Below are 15,179 nucleotides of genomic sequence, written 5' to 3'. Positions count from 1 at the left end.
AATGTGTTCGTTTTTTCTTAGAAAATGTGTTCCATTTGTACACATTAAGGTATTTCTGTTTTTCAACCCTTTTGATTGCACCAAGATATCTAGTTCAAATAACGCTGGTATAGATTTCGATTAGATCATTTCTGTAGCCTTATAACTTATTTACTGTTTTGACATTATAAAATTATCTGGCTGACTAGTTTCGAAGTGATATTCTTCATTGTCCGAAGCTTAATGAAGGTCCTGTGCTATCTTCTGGTTTCCTGTTGTGGTGGGATGAAGTGGTGTGGGATATACAATATTGCATACAGAACACACTATAAAACATCTTAACACACAGACACACAAATAAATACAACTTAACAGGTGTATACAAACTATCATGCAATAGTTGAAATGACATCTACATTGGACAGACTGGAACATCATTTCAAACACATTACAAGGAACATATCACAGCCATAACCAAACCACACAACAATTCAACCTACGCAGAACACATCACAAACTCCAATTACAACTACAGCAACATAGACACTGACATGAAAATACTATATATCCGGCCAAGAAACCAGAAACTTGACACTCTAGAACAATATGAAATTTACAAATATACAAAAACACACACATCACATCCTGAACATTCAACTCAATTTCAAAACACACACCCTTTTCGATACAATCATGAACACACCCCACCAGAAGATAGCGTGGGATTTTCACTATGCTTCAGACAATGAAGAATACCACTTTGAAACTAGTCAACTAGGTAATTTTCTAATGTTAACACAGTAAAGAAGTTATAAAGTTAATCAGTGATTATATAAGTGTTAAAAGAGTGTATCTAAAAATGAAGAAAATTTCTGTTACAGTTCCTAGACTCCCAACACATAGACAAGCTTACAACATATTTACAAGCACTTCATAAGCAAGGTTTGGCAACAGAAGATCACACAACTTTACTGCTGAATTGTTACACTAAGCTGAACAACACTGAGAAACTGAAGGAATTTATCATGGTGAGTGCAATATGTGTTCAGTTGCAAATATGTGAGAATAATGTCCCTCATTTAATGTTAATATTGAATTCATATTTCAGACAAAAGATCGTGAGGTAGATTTCGATGTGGAAATTGCCATCAAAGTATGTCGTCAGGCATCATCAGAAGATGCGTTAATGCTCGCAAAGAAGCATGGGATGCATGATTGGTACCTCAAGATCCAGATTGAGGATCGTGGCAAATACAGAGAAGCTCTGGAATACATCAGTAGTCTCGAGTTTGAGGAGGTGAATTTAATTTTGCATTGCTTTCCATTCAGATATTTTCAAATATTTAATCTGATTTCTGAAGATACATTTAATGAGTTTGAGGATGTGGACATAAGCTTAGTGATAGCAAAAGTTTTATCACTTATCATTTTGACTGAGTGGTCAACATGGTGCAAGGAAGGACGTAACAGAACAATTGATATTATTCTCTGCGGTAAACCTCCTGCATATGACCTTCAGTAACTTCACAGATCCCGCAAATCACAGGAGTGCAGCATTACCTATTAAAGGAATATCGCTATCAAAGTGGACATTGGTGGTCAAACATTTATTTAATTCTGAAATTCAGTAGCTTGCCAGATATAAAGAGAATGCATTTATAAGTACGTTTAAAAAACCGTAATTTTAGGACAAACTGTTCCCTCTGTACTGTTATTACAAGGATATGAGTTATACGCAGTGTTCAATCTTAATACATTCCAGAAGAATAATGCTATTGTTTAGAACACCTGCATTACTCAAGACACGTATATACAAGAAAGCTGACACACACTTATCATTCTTCCTCTGTATTTATATTTGCACAAAACACAGGTTATTTCTTGTTCATGTCAAAGAATATTTCTTTTACACCTTGTCATTCCGTAAAGTAAGTGATAGTGATAAAAGAGGGATAGAAGGTTGTGTTCTATGCAGACTACGCACAATTGATATTTAGAGTTTATGATTTTTTTTTTATTCCAGCGTTCTTTCTCTTTTAACAGACAAAAGACTGAGACTTGAGTCATTCAACAAAGCGAAAACTGTCGTTTAACTCGCCATAACTCGGAAACCAGTAAAGATTTTGAGTAGCAATAACTTTTAAAAATAATTTCCATTCTTTTTCAACATTTCTCTCACTTTGGCCCCCCTATCTAATGTGAAAAACAAAAAAGTTTGCTGCTTACCAACTTCTGAAGATGTAAATGTCTATTTTGAACAGATACTTCGAAGTTACTATTTTTTCTTTCTGTTTCCAAAAAAGATTTTGATTTCAAATTTTTTTCCATGCTTTTCTCAGACATTTACCTATCGATCATAAACATTACAGTGCGATTGATTGATCTTACAACGTGATAAATATTTCATGCAGCAGGAAACTGATTTCTCCCTCTCTCTGGCTCCGGTATCACTGTCTCATTCTCACACGAGATGTCACTCTCTCGCACAAGCCATCTATAATACAATGCCTTAGCGATCTCCGATTGGTTCTCCTTATATGCAGGAGATTTGCTGCGGAGAATAGTAACTGTTTGTTAAAGAATAAAATTAATGATTGTAAATAATTTTTCAATTGTTTTTCTTGTAATTAAAAGTGTAGTGTTCAGTGACATTCAGATATCATTGTAATAATGAGACATGACCATATTTTTCATAGGTTTATTACGATAATATTTGAATAATAATAATAATAATAATAATAAATAGTGACTGATAATAATAGTGATAATAATAATAATAATAATAATAATAATAATAATAATAATAATAAATAACCATGCGTCTGGACATAATGGAGGGCATTTTGTGCAACTGTTCTGAAATTCAGGTAAGATTTTTTTCATTTGCTTAAATAAATAATAAATAATTCAGTAGTTACGTGAAATATCATTTGCCACAATGTAGTGACATGAGATTGCAAGAACGTTACCCATGAGAGCTGGCAATCTGTTTGGCAGACTGTAGTGCTGAGAGATGGCAGGTATGCCAGTTCTTTAGATATGACTCTCTGTATTTATGGGTCCAGAATAACATTCTGTTTTTGACATTTAATTCCTTCCTGTCTGAATTTGACAATGAAGCTACCCACTGTCTTGCAACCTAGTACTGATTTAAATAATAATTATTATTATAATACAGCAATAGAAATAGTAATAGTAGCAGTGACAATTATAATAATAATAATAATAATAATAATAATAATAAATACTATTAATATGATCTTCACAATCCCAATAAGTGATTTGCATGCATTGGATGATCCTCCATGTATAGGACAGTTTGGTGAAGTGAGAATTTTAGTTTGTTTTGCAAGCTGGTTTAATGTACTGTATTAATAAATTAGTTAGCAATCTTTGGATTATAATACTTCAGCATGCAAATTGCAGGCAGAATCCAATATGAAGAAATATGGCAACATCCTGCTTCAGAATGCATCTGAAGAGTCCACTCAGTTCCTCAAAAAGCTGTGCACTGATTATAGACCGAGCAATAAGCCTCTTGTGGATCAAGTGAGTACCAGTTGTTTATTAATAAATATTTGAATGAAGTTTGATTTCTTTAAAAACTAGTATAATTTAAGATTTGAATTATTCCGTGGGTTCTATACAATTTTATTTTGCGGGCTGTGGAACTGGCCGTAAAATAGAATTAGCTGTCAAAAAGATCGAAAAGCTATATAAGGATTTACAAAATATGTTTTATAAAACAAAAATTATTATCGTCTTAAATATACATCTTGATTACACACTTTCATCACTTAAGATTTGTTATAAAATCATAGTTCCAAATTAACACAGGAAAGTTCTTTTTATAACAAATTTACCAAATCTTAAAAAAATTATTATTGTTATTTATTTAGTAATCTTAATTAGTGAAGACTAGATTAAAAAATTCAATTAGAATTACGATTTTTTTTTTTGGTCCAGTGATAGGGTCCTTAACTTGCCTTTATATTTGTGAGCTCATAGATGCCACTAGTGCCAAGAAGTGTAGACCACTTTGTCAAAGACTATCCAGAGTCCACCAAGATGATGGACCTACTTTACATTCGTAATGAGTGATGATGATGGAGAAATGTTGGATGTCATGGAGGGAAATGAAGTACCCAGAGAAAACCCCTGTGTTGCCTGAACCACGTGCTTGTCCAACACTAGTTATATGTATGTTTTTAACTGTGTATCAAACTATAACTCTTAACATACCTTATGGTGTGAAATAGGGTTTCTATTTATCTGGAGATTCAATAATAATAAACAACTAAGTAATGATTAATAAGGATAAGTGGTAAATAGTGATTAATCAAAGTCCATGAATCCTAGTTTCTGATATGGTCATTATAAGAATTGTGGAAGAAAGTTTTTTTTTTCTTAACTTTCCAGTAGTACTTCGTGTTAGTCTCATTTGTCTCACTAGTGAATTATTGAATTGTGTTCTGAAGTTAATGTTTAAAAAATTAAATAATTGATTAAATGGCGATCTTACTCGTGTTAATTATGTTAATTAACGAGTAAGATCGCCATTTAATCAATTATTTATATTCAAGTGTTAAAAGTAGTGTACGAAAGATTCAACATGGATTTAAAAAATTGTTTATATATTTGTGAATTATTTAACATCTCTTTTCTTATAGAGTATGCTAGATGGATCAAATATCCCTCATGTTGAACGAGCAAATCCAGAAGACTTCATTCATTTATTTCTCAATAATTCAGAAAGATTGGTGGAGTTCCTGGAGCATCTAGTCAAGGTATGTAATAGTGATTTTTTTGGACAGCTTGTAATAGTTGCACTGTAAGGCATTTGCAATACAGCATTATATCTTCACGGAATTGAAGATAACTCTATATGATTTTACATGAATTTTCTGCTTCATATTGCAGTAGTGTTACAATTAAGTAGACAAGTTAAAATGGTCGACATACCCAAGCCCAGAAAAGATACCTATAACTGACGCAAAGACATTAGATCCATCAATCTGTCTGTTGTAGAGGCTTTCACGATAACCACAAATAGTTCAGATATAACTACTCTTAATTCTAGCATAGTACTGATACATATCCACCTGCAAATCATTAAATCTACATATTAACGAAATCACACACATCATAATAAGGGATTAGGTACAGCTTACAGCAGTAAAATTTTGGAAATATTCAACATTTTTTCTCTCCATTACTGTATCTTGTACAATAAGTTAATGAAAATTAATTAATTAATGTGTAAAATACTGTCCTTCTGCTATATGAAAAAAATATTTTTACAATTTAAAAAAAATTATTTACATTTCCCCCCCCCCCCCCAAATTCAGTTCATTGTGCAGTTATGAAGCATTTCCCACATAACTAAAAAACTGTGATGAAATTTTTTGTGTGTATTTATGCCTGTCATATCTACAATATGATGCAAAATCACTTCTCCGCCTTTGATAGATTGTCTGATAAGAAATAAATTCATTTTAAAAAATTATCAAATATCAGTCTTTTCTTCTAACACAAAATAAAAAAAAAATATTTATTAAGGAATGTAGTTGAAAGAGCATGATATTATAAACATGAGTTTCAGCAATAAAATAAAAGAGAGAGAACATGAAAAAGTTAACAAGGTTATGAATTATAAGGAAACGCTTCATCACTGCACAGTGAACTGCCAACATTTTGAATTTTGAAAAAATAAATATAAATAATTTTAAATCGTAAAAATATTTTTTTCATATAGCAGAAGGACAGTGTTTTACACGTACCAATTTTCATTATTGTACAAGACACAGTAATGGAGGAAAAAAAAAATGTTGAATATTTCCAAAAATTTTACTTCTGCAAGCTGTACCTAACCCCTTAAGGTACAGATAGAGATCATTACAAAACAGAATCACCCAATGCAACAATAAATATTAGACACAAACAGAAGGATTACCAAAGAGTTCACCCATATCAAGCATATTAGCAGAAATATTCATACACAATACATAACAAATACACTTACTAAATACCAGCAACGAGAATAATAAACATGCAGAGAAAATAACACACTGGCACAGATACATAGATGATATACTAGTTCTATACAAAGGCAATAAAGGACAAAAAATAGAAAATTTACATCAACACCTAACAAAATTCATCCTAGGCCTATGTGTTTTACACATACCAATTTTCATTATTGTACAAGACACAGTAATGGAGGAAAAAAAATGTTGAATATTTTCAAAAATTTATTTTATTGCTGAAACTCATGTTTACAATATCAAAATGTCCATGACAGAAATAGAACACAAACAATCTATAAATTTTTTAGACATTACGATAACAAAAGGAAACTATAAGAACGAATTTGAGATATAGAGAAAACCCACAACAACCATAATACACATACACAACAGTTCAAACCCTCCCATAGAACACAAACTGAGCGGGCCCGGGTTCAAATCCTGGTTGAGACAAGTTACCTGGTTTTTCTGGGGGTTTTCCTCAGTCCATTAAGAGCAAATGCTGGATAACTTCCAGCACTGGACTCTGGACTCATTTTGCTGGCATTATCACTTTCATCTCATTCAGATGCTATATAACCATAGCAGTTGAAAAAGCGTCATAAAATAACAAATTAAAACAAGAAGGCAAACAGGCAGCTTTCCGTACATTGTACACAAATTGATTAACATATCAATGAACCACGATGACTATGTATTGAAGAAGAAAACTATAAAATACATAGTGCAAGTTAATATTTACAATCAATAGGCTCTTTAGTGTTATTGCATTTTGTGTGTGTTGGTATTGTGATATGTTAATTGTTATGTTTTTATCGTCATTTTATGTTTGTGTTAGTTTATTATGTTTTTATTTGACTTTTTTTTATTAATGTGTCCTGATTTTTCGCCTTCGAATTTTGCGAAATTACACTAGTAAATACTGTGTTAAAAATGGACGTTGTGCTAAAGGTTAATTGACTCGTGTAGGAAAATCTAAGGAATCGTGTAGGACTATTTAAAAAAAAAAAACTATAATCCCCATGGCTTGTCAGTATATCTTTTCATTAATAATCTTCCTCGTATGTAATCGTGAAAACTTTGGAACTAATTCAACAGTTCATAGCATAAATACACGTCAAAAAAATGACTTTCATACTCCATTGGCAAGTCTATCGTGCTATCAAAAAGGAATGTGTTATATGGCAGTACAAATTTTTAATAGCCTCCCTATCGATATAAAAAATGAAACTCAAAACATAAAATTATTTAGGGCCAAATTAAAGAAGTACCTAATTTCTCACGCCTTCTATTCTGTAGGTGAATTCATGACATTCAATAATACTTCATGAAATTGATACTGAAACTTTGTGTTGTACTAGTAGACTATATTGTAAATCTCGTCTGTATATATTTCATCTAGATTATGACTATAAATTAAGATTTTATAATAGTATTAAGTTTTTTGACTTGTTCCATATTCTAGCTGTAAGCAATGTATGAATACCATGGAATGTTGTTGTTGTTTTCTAATGCCAGGTGTTTGACAATAAAGTCATTTGACCTCTTGCACTCCAATATTTTTCAAAGATATTATCATGACCAGCCACTGAAGCAGAGATTTTGAGGTGTTCTGAATCCATTTCTTGGTTCGAGTTGCACAATGGGCAGTTAGGGGACTGATATATTTCAATTCTATGCAGGTGTTTGGCGAAACAATCATGGCCTGTTGCCATGTTGGAATGTTAATAAATACAATACAATACAAAACAATACAATACTGCCCCTTTCAATCTAATCTAATCTAATGAAGTATAAATTAATTCTATTTGTAAATGAACATGAATCTATCCCAAGAATTATGTATTTTAAGAGGAAAATTCTGATGATTTTGAATTTAGAATGTAATAAGCGTTTTATACAACAAACTAAGAAAAATAAAAGTAACTGTCACAAAATATACCAACAAAACTTAAAGGGAAAGGCATTTGAATAAACTTCAGATAGCAAGTAGTAAAAATTACTTCATCTACATTTGCTTGATGTGAAAATAAATATAAAATTAATTTATGCCTTCATTATACTAAAATCTCATATTAAAAAAAAATAATCAGCATTCAGTTTCAAGCTTACCAAATTTAACAAAAGCAATTTTATTACAGGTTCAGCCTCGGTGGAGCACTCTTGTGTACAATACACTTATTGAGCACTACCTACATGTATGGGCATCATTGAGTGATCCAACCAGTAAGACACAGTATGAGCAAAAAGTTGTGCGTCTATTGCAGAACTCAGAAGCAAACTACGACAAAGATCAGACTCTTATTCTCTGTCAGATCCACAATTTCAAGAGCGGCATTCTTTATCTCTACGAGGAGAGCAAACTGTAAGTAATTAAAGACAACAATAAACGACCACTGAAAGGTTACAACAAAGTGTACTAATTACAAGTTTCGTTAACAGATATATCAGCTATATTGTCTTTTAAGAAACTCTGGTTAAACATTGCAAAATCTGCAGTTTTATAGACTACTACTACTACGATGACATCACAGCCCAATGTCGAGGCTTAGCCTCCTCAATTTTCTTCCTCTAACTGTCCCTGTCCTGTGCTAATCTTCTCCAGGCAGCTTTTCCGAGATAGTCCTGAGAATCAATCGTTACCGCATCTATACATCTCTTTTTGGGTCTTCCAATTTGATGAAAGTAACAATATCGAAACTGATTCGTGCACAGCATGTGTTAAAGTTCAAAACACTTTGATCCACTTCATTTTGATCGACTAAGGAAGGAAATTCACTGTTATGATTTTTAACATCATCGTTTCTAATAAATGATGAATTAGATATTGTTATTATCCATCATATTCTTAATTTCAAGAAATCTAACTTCCAGAAGCTCATACAAACGAAAAGTAAGCTTCATAGGCAGATTATAGACAGACAAATATCGAAACTTCTGTATAATTTATATAGCTCATTATTATAACGTATTCTCCATTGCATATTTTCTTGCCCTAGTCCAGAAATTCTTCTGAGTATTTTGCGTTCAAATATACCTAGTTTAGCTTCTGTCTCCTTAGATAATGTCCAAGTTTCGCTTGCATAACAGAGAACAGTTCTGTAGAACTTTACTATTAAGAATCACATCTAGAGATAGCTGCTTTCAACTGTTTATCCACTTAACTCAGTTAAGGTTACACTTTCCAGAAACCTCTGGAATTGCGAGAAATCCTAATTAGACGAGAAAAATTGATGGATCCCAATAGGTGACTAAAATTTTAAATACGTGAATTTATCTATGTTATTGTCCTTGGTTATGATTTGCTTTGGATCCAAGGTATTCATTCCTGACCTAGAGAGATGTATTTTTAGGCGAAAGTGCGCCTCTTTTATATGATAAAGTACAGCCATTCCTTTGTTCATGAATAAAGTTGATTGAAAGCACGATTCTATATCAAAATCTGCCATTACTCAATTCTAAACCCTTAGTACAAGTAACATGTCACAATAATAATGTTGATTCATAATCTCTGGTCCTGAGTCATCTGTGTAATGATCTCATCAATGTACTAGCAATAGGTATAATATACAAATCGAAAAGAGATATAAATTAAGTCGAAATGAGTTGAGAAGAACTAATGTCATAGTTTTCAAGTACAGTTGACTCCCGATAATTTGCGTGGGTTAATTCGCTTTGTGAGTAATTTGCAATCCTTTTTGGCAGAGAGGGGGGCGAAGTTACGCCATTTCTGTTCTTGCTCGATTTATGCTTTCTCCTTTCCTCTTAAGAAATTTGCGATCTAAAATCAGAAAAAATGAATAATCCTCTAAGAAACAAAAGAAGATTATTTCTGTTAAACTAGTGTCTTACGATATTTTATAAAACTTATGTCTCCTGTTTTAAGATTCAATTCCACTGTAGTACTGCATAATGTTACACAGTTTCAAGATATTTTGCACTGTTTCACATTTTGCACTTCATTTTGAAGTGTATTTTAGTAATTTAACCTGTGAGAGTAACTTTTACTGAACTTCAAATAATAATAAAAAAACGTTGCATATAATTTGCGATTTTCGATATTTCGCAGAAGTTTGTGCATTAATTACCGTGAGTCGACTGTATTTGGAAAAAAAAAGAAAAAGGCCAGCCATATATTTTGTTTCTTGTCAGTGATTTTATTTTTTATAAATGTAAAAATTAAAGAAAGAAAAAAAAAACATAAAAAGTAATTTTCACCAGTACAGAGGGAACAGTTGACAGGAAAGCAACTGACAATATTGTTTGAACATGCAGAAATTAAAATTAATGGTGGAAAATATATAATAATTTCCATATAAATTCACTAACAAATGACTGATAATTTGAGACAAAAAATAGAGAAGTGTATGATATAATAAGGTTCTTAGGAAAATATTTGGGGCTAAGAGGGATGAAGTTACAGGAGCATGGAGAAAGTTACACAACGCAGAGCTGCACGCATTATATTCTTCACCTGACATAATTAGGAACATAAAATCCAGACGTTTGAGATGGGCAGGACATATAGCACGTATGGGCGAATCCAGAAATGCATATAGAGTGTTAGTTGGGAGGCCAGAGGGAAAAAGACCTCTGGGGAGGCCGAGACGTAGGTGGGAAGATAATATTAAAATGGATTTGAGGGAGGTGGGAGATGATGGTAGAGACTGGATTAATCTTGCTCAGGATAGGGACCAATGGTGGGCTTATGTGAGGGTGGCAATGAATCTCCGGGTTCCTTAAAAGCCAGTAAGTAAGTAAGTATGATATAATAATAATAATAATAACAATAACATTAAATCCTAAATTAATCATTAAAATAATATTATTGTGTTGTCAGGTATCAACAGATAGTGCAGTACCATATCAGACAACAGGATCACAAGGCAGTGCTTGCAAGTTGTCGTCGGTTTGGCCACCAGGACCCAAGTCTGTGGGTGCAGGCACTCTGGTCCTGTGCCAAGGATCCTAATATGCCCAGTTCTCTTCTTGCTGAGATTCTTAGTGTCATAGGTAAATGGCCAGTACATTTTAAGTAGCTATTATTAAGGTGAAAAGAACTGTCCTTGGTGCGAAATTACTCTCTTGTCAAGACTTTTAATTTTTTTTTAGTTAAACTCCTCTCCTATTTACTTTTCATTACATTTACAGTGTAATCACTTGACCTGAAGATAACTTAGTAAAGTTGAAAACGTTTGTCCAGATGAAACTAAGATATGTCTAATGTTTAAATATATTTACGAATGATAATTATAGATGGATCAATAATACAAAGTTTATTCATTTTAGTAAGTAACTTATCAGTAGGGGGCAGATGTTGATGACCTAAAAATCTGCTTAAAATGATCATTAATATGCACTTAAACTAATGGAAAAATGACATGAAATTAAAAGAAAAATGACATTTAAATAATTTTCACACTATTCAGACCACAACTTCTTAAAATTAGTCACCTTGTTTCAATGACTGCCTTGCAAATCTCGGAGAGAGGAGGCAACTTCCTGGAATTTGGCTAAGATAAAGGAAAAGAACATGCAACAAATGAAGGTTTTAAGGGAAAACTATAGATTTTAATGAGGGTTTACAATGTATTTCAATCAGGGATGGTCCATATTAGTGCCTTCATTCTCCGTCTCTTCCTCCTTCCGCACTTCACTTTTGTTGCCAGATCTTCCAGATGAGGGAGTGTGAATGGCAAAACAAATTGTGGGCACAGCGTGCATTCTTGCAATCTTTGTGTTAAAAATACTGTCTACTACAATAGACATCCCTTCCGAACCATGTTGAGGACATAACGTCCTGTCCAGGACATGGTGAAAGTTTTCCCCCCTTCCAAACATAAATTCTAAAGACACCCTCGTACCGACAAAAGAACAGTAGTGGTCAAAGTCCTCACTTAAACTAAGCATTTTATATTACTTCCGTTCTGTGAAGTGAAGCCTTCAGTGGAATGAGGGATGGACTTTAGAGTCTATTCCAAACTATAAAACTTAAACTTCACTGTTATTCACTTATTCAGCAGGTAATTACTACCAGTACTGACCTATTTGCTTAGAAAATGATTTAACAGACCTATTGGTAAAGAAGAAAGTAAAATGAATTCCAAATTATCTAAAAGTTCTTCAAAGTATTAAAAATGACCAAAAAATGCCGAAAAAATATAAAAGTTACCTATTAGTTCAAAAATAAAAAAAAACGCAATGTAAGAAATTACCTTCTTGCGTTGATATTAACATAGAAAGGATTTCTATATTAATAGGCATCGTCCTAATGTGAAAAATAAGATGACTTTTCATCAACATCCGCCCCCTACTTATCAGACACTAATATGTCAGTAAAGATTCCTCTCTTGAAGTTGGAGCTTCAATTTTTAATTACTCGTAAAATGTTATGGAAGAAACATTTCAGAATGTTGCATGAGACTTGCATTACGGAATGCGCACTGGTTCGTGTTCTCATGGGAAAGAAATTTTCTCATGAAATTTCGGCCATTGTATGAAACCAGTGCCCACCCAGCAGTTATGGTGCACTTGGGGAGCTACAAAAGGTAGCAGATATCTTTGTTCTGGTTGAATGATTGTCCATTCCCTACTTTGGCATGTGGGCATGAGACCAGCAGCTGGCTGATCAGTCTGGGCCCTTAAAGGGCTGTAGTACCACGGATTATTATAATGAAATATCCATAAAAGTAAACAAATTTAAGGAAAACTGTTTTTCTACATATTGATGGCTAAGAAATGATACCTCGTATCTACAAGAATGGTAATTTAGTTTAATTACGTTATTATTTAGATTAACTATATTATTATTATTATTATTATTATTATTATTATTATTATTATTACTATTATTATGTTGATGTTTGAATGCCTTGCATCTAGCAATGAAGCCATTAGCATTCATTGGCAGGATCATAACTGTTTTTACCGGGCATCAGTTTTACATTTTGGCAGTTACATTTGTCTATGGTTACATCGCCCAAAAAAAACCCCCCAATATGAATGGAGGACCACATCTGTCTTTGGTCATTGGGTCCCTCGGACCTAGCCAGGAGGATTACATAAGTAAATCCACTGACCATTCCCCCATCTGCCACCTGGGGGACGTCCCTCCACGCCGTGACAGACCAGATTTATTAGAATATTTAATGGCATTTCCTCCATTGAGATGATACTGTTATACCGCTGTTACTCTGTCCCCATATCCTCATTCGATAAAGCAGGGTGTACAGCGAGCAGGTAGAGATTGGGTTTGGATAGGAGACGCATCACTATCCCTTACACCCCTTATTATATTATTATTGTGTTCAGAAAATTTGACATTTAAGTATATTTTGTCCTCAAGTAGAAGATCTTGTAAAGCAGAAACATATACTGTATATATATTGATTTTTATTCACATGCAAATTTAAAGATATGAGGTACGGTATCACTTCTTAGCCATCAATATATGCTATAATACTATATATATTTTTTTTCATTTTAATATTACGTGAAATAAGATATGCAAGTGCCACAAAAATCGATGTTTAATATTTTGACAGATGTGAACTACCGGTATTTTATTATAAACATATTGCTTTACATTTTCCAAATTTCATAATAGAACTACAACATTTTCAAAAACAAATTTTGAAATCTTATATGAACATGTGAATAATATCTAGCATTTGATTGTCAGATATTCGTACTTATATTTTCCCAGACGTTTGATTGATTAGGATAAAAGGAGAAAAAAGTCCACCAGGACCTCTTTTCGGTTTCAACCTGATACTTAACCTTCCACCTCGTTAGTGCTTAGTAAATTTTGTGTATAACTAATATAAATTAATAAAGTATACTATTGAGTAGTTTCTATCACATCTTTTGCAAGCCGTAATTTATAATTAGAATGTTATGCTTCACAGAAAAAGAGCGACTTTTATCTCCATTGCTGGTAGTGGATGCTCTGTCTAATTCTTCAACAGCAACACTAGGTGAAGTGCGCAACTACTTATTGAGTGTTCTGCAGTCAGAGAGTGAGCTCACAGAACAGGAACAGCAACTGATAAATAAATACCGGCAAGAGACAGAACGGATTCGTGCTCAAATCAATTCTATCCAAACTAGGTATGTGAAACTATTCATCTGCAGTGGCTCTTGCTTTATCATACATAGTGGTTAGGGAATAAGGAATTTGTTCTTTGTTGCAGCACAATGATATTCCAGGGGTCCAGGTGTAATGCTTGCAATCACCAGCTGGAACTGCCATCTATTCACTTCCTTTGCCAACATTCCTTCCATCAGCAGTGAGTATATTGACTTAGATTTTAAATAATTGCAGTATTTTATAGCATTTCTCTTCTCTTCATCTTTTTATACTATTCTCTTATATCAAACATTTGTTTCATCAGTTTATAAGAAATGTCATCAGTGTTCCTGCTTTCCCCCAAAAGTCGTTGTTAGTGGCCTAATTGTTACAGTATTTGTTCTTGGACTCAAGTACAGTGCGGTCACGTCATGCTTGATCCGAAGAATGCAGAAAGGTCCCAACTGCTAATTGCTTCATGCTTCAAGGCTGCACGGGTCTGTATGTTATCGGTCATTGCCACAGCTTAGTACAGTCTGAGATGTTAGTGACAGAAGATGTGTGTATGATCTTGACTCGCAAGCTTGGGGGAGGGGGGGACCAGAGAGGGGGTATTGATTTACTACATCTCCATATGAAACGAGGTTAGCCTTCATCACAATATTATGTCGTGCTATATTGATGTTCTCTGAAAGTGCTGCGTTGTTGAGTTTAGTTTAATCAAAAGTGCATGTGTGTGTTTTACATATTAATTTTGTTTAAAATGGCTCATACTGAGAGAACATTGAGGTAATTATTTGTAGAATTAAAAGAGAAACTGTTTTCAAGTTGGACGTATGAAACTAAATGTGCTTACAAGGATAGGAGATCGACACCACGTTTACATATTAAAATAGCGGATAGAGGAAGACAAAATATAAATTTCCAATTTTCATGGTGTAAGAAATATCCTCGGCTAACAGGGTGCTCTGAAACAAATAAGTTATATTGTTTTACCTGTATTCTGTTTGGGGGTGGAAATGAGTAGTCATCATCTTCTTGTGGAGTCTGTGTCACAAAAAATGTTGATAGAAAAGCTGATGAACAATCTACCCTAGAAAAAGATA

The 15,179-nt window shown here is 33.2% G+C and overlaps 1 protein-coding gene across 2 annotated transcripts in view; it reads left to right on the top strand.

The window, feature by feature from the left end:
* The window catches only part of Vps11 (vacuolar protein sorting 11), a 47,456-nt gene that overhangs the window by 20,135 nt on the left and 12,142 nt on the right, over positions 1–15,179 (top strand). For both annotated transcript variants that reach the window (XM_069849527.1, XM_069849528.1), the window contains exons 10-17: positions 861–1,007; positions 1,088–1,276; positions 3,406–3,528; positions 4,650–4,766; positions 8,147–8,370; positions 10,846–11,018; positions 13,913–14,114; positions 14,198–14,293. In XM_069849527.1, coding sequence (XP_069705628.1) covers positions 861–1,007; positions 1,088–1,276; positions 3,406–3,528; positions 4,650–4,766; positions 8,147–8,370; positions 10,846–11,018; positions 13,913–14,114; positions 14,198–14,293 — 1,271 coding nt within the window. The remainder of the gene's footprint in view (positions 1–860; positions 1,008–1,087; positions 1,277–3,405; positions 3,529–4,649; positions 4,767–8,146; positions 8,371–10,845; positions 11,019–13,912; positions 14,115–14,197; positions 14,294–15,179) is intronic.

The sequence above is a fragment of the Periplaneta americana genome, chromosome 16 (assembly GCF_040183065.1).
Source record: "Periplaneta americana isolate PAMFEO1 chromosome 16, P.americana_PAMFEO1_priV1, whole genome shotgun sequence".
Classification (NCBI taxonomy): Eukaryota; Metazoa; Arthropoda; class Insecta; order Blattodea; family Blattidae; genus Periplaneta; species Periplaneta americana.
Note: the sequence above shows the minus strand (reverse complement) of the source record. Positions and strands in the feature narration are given on the sequence as shown.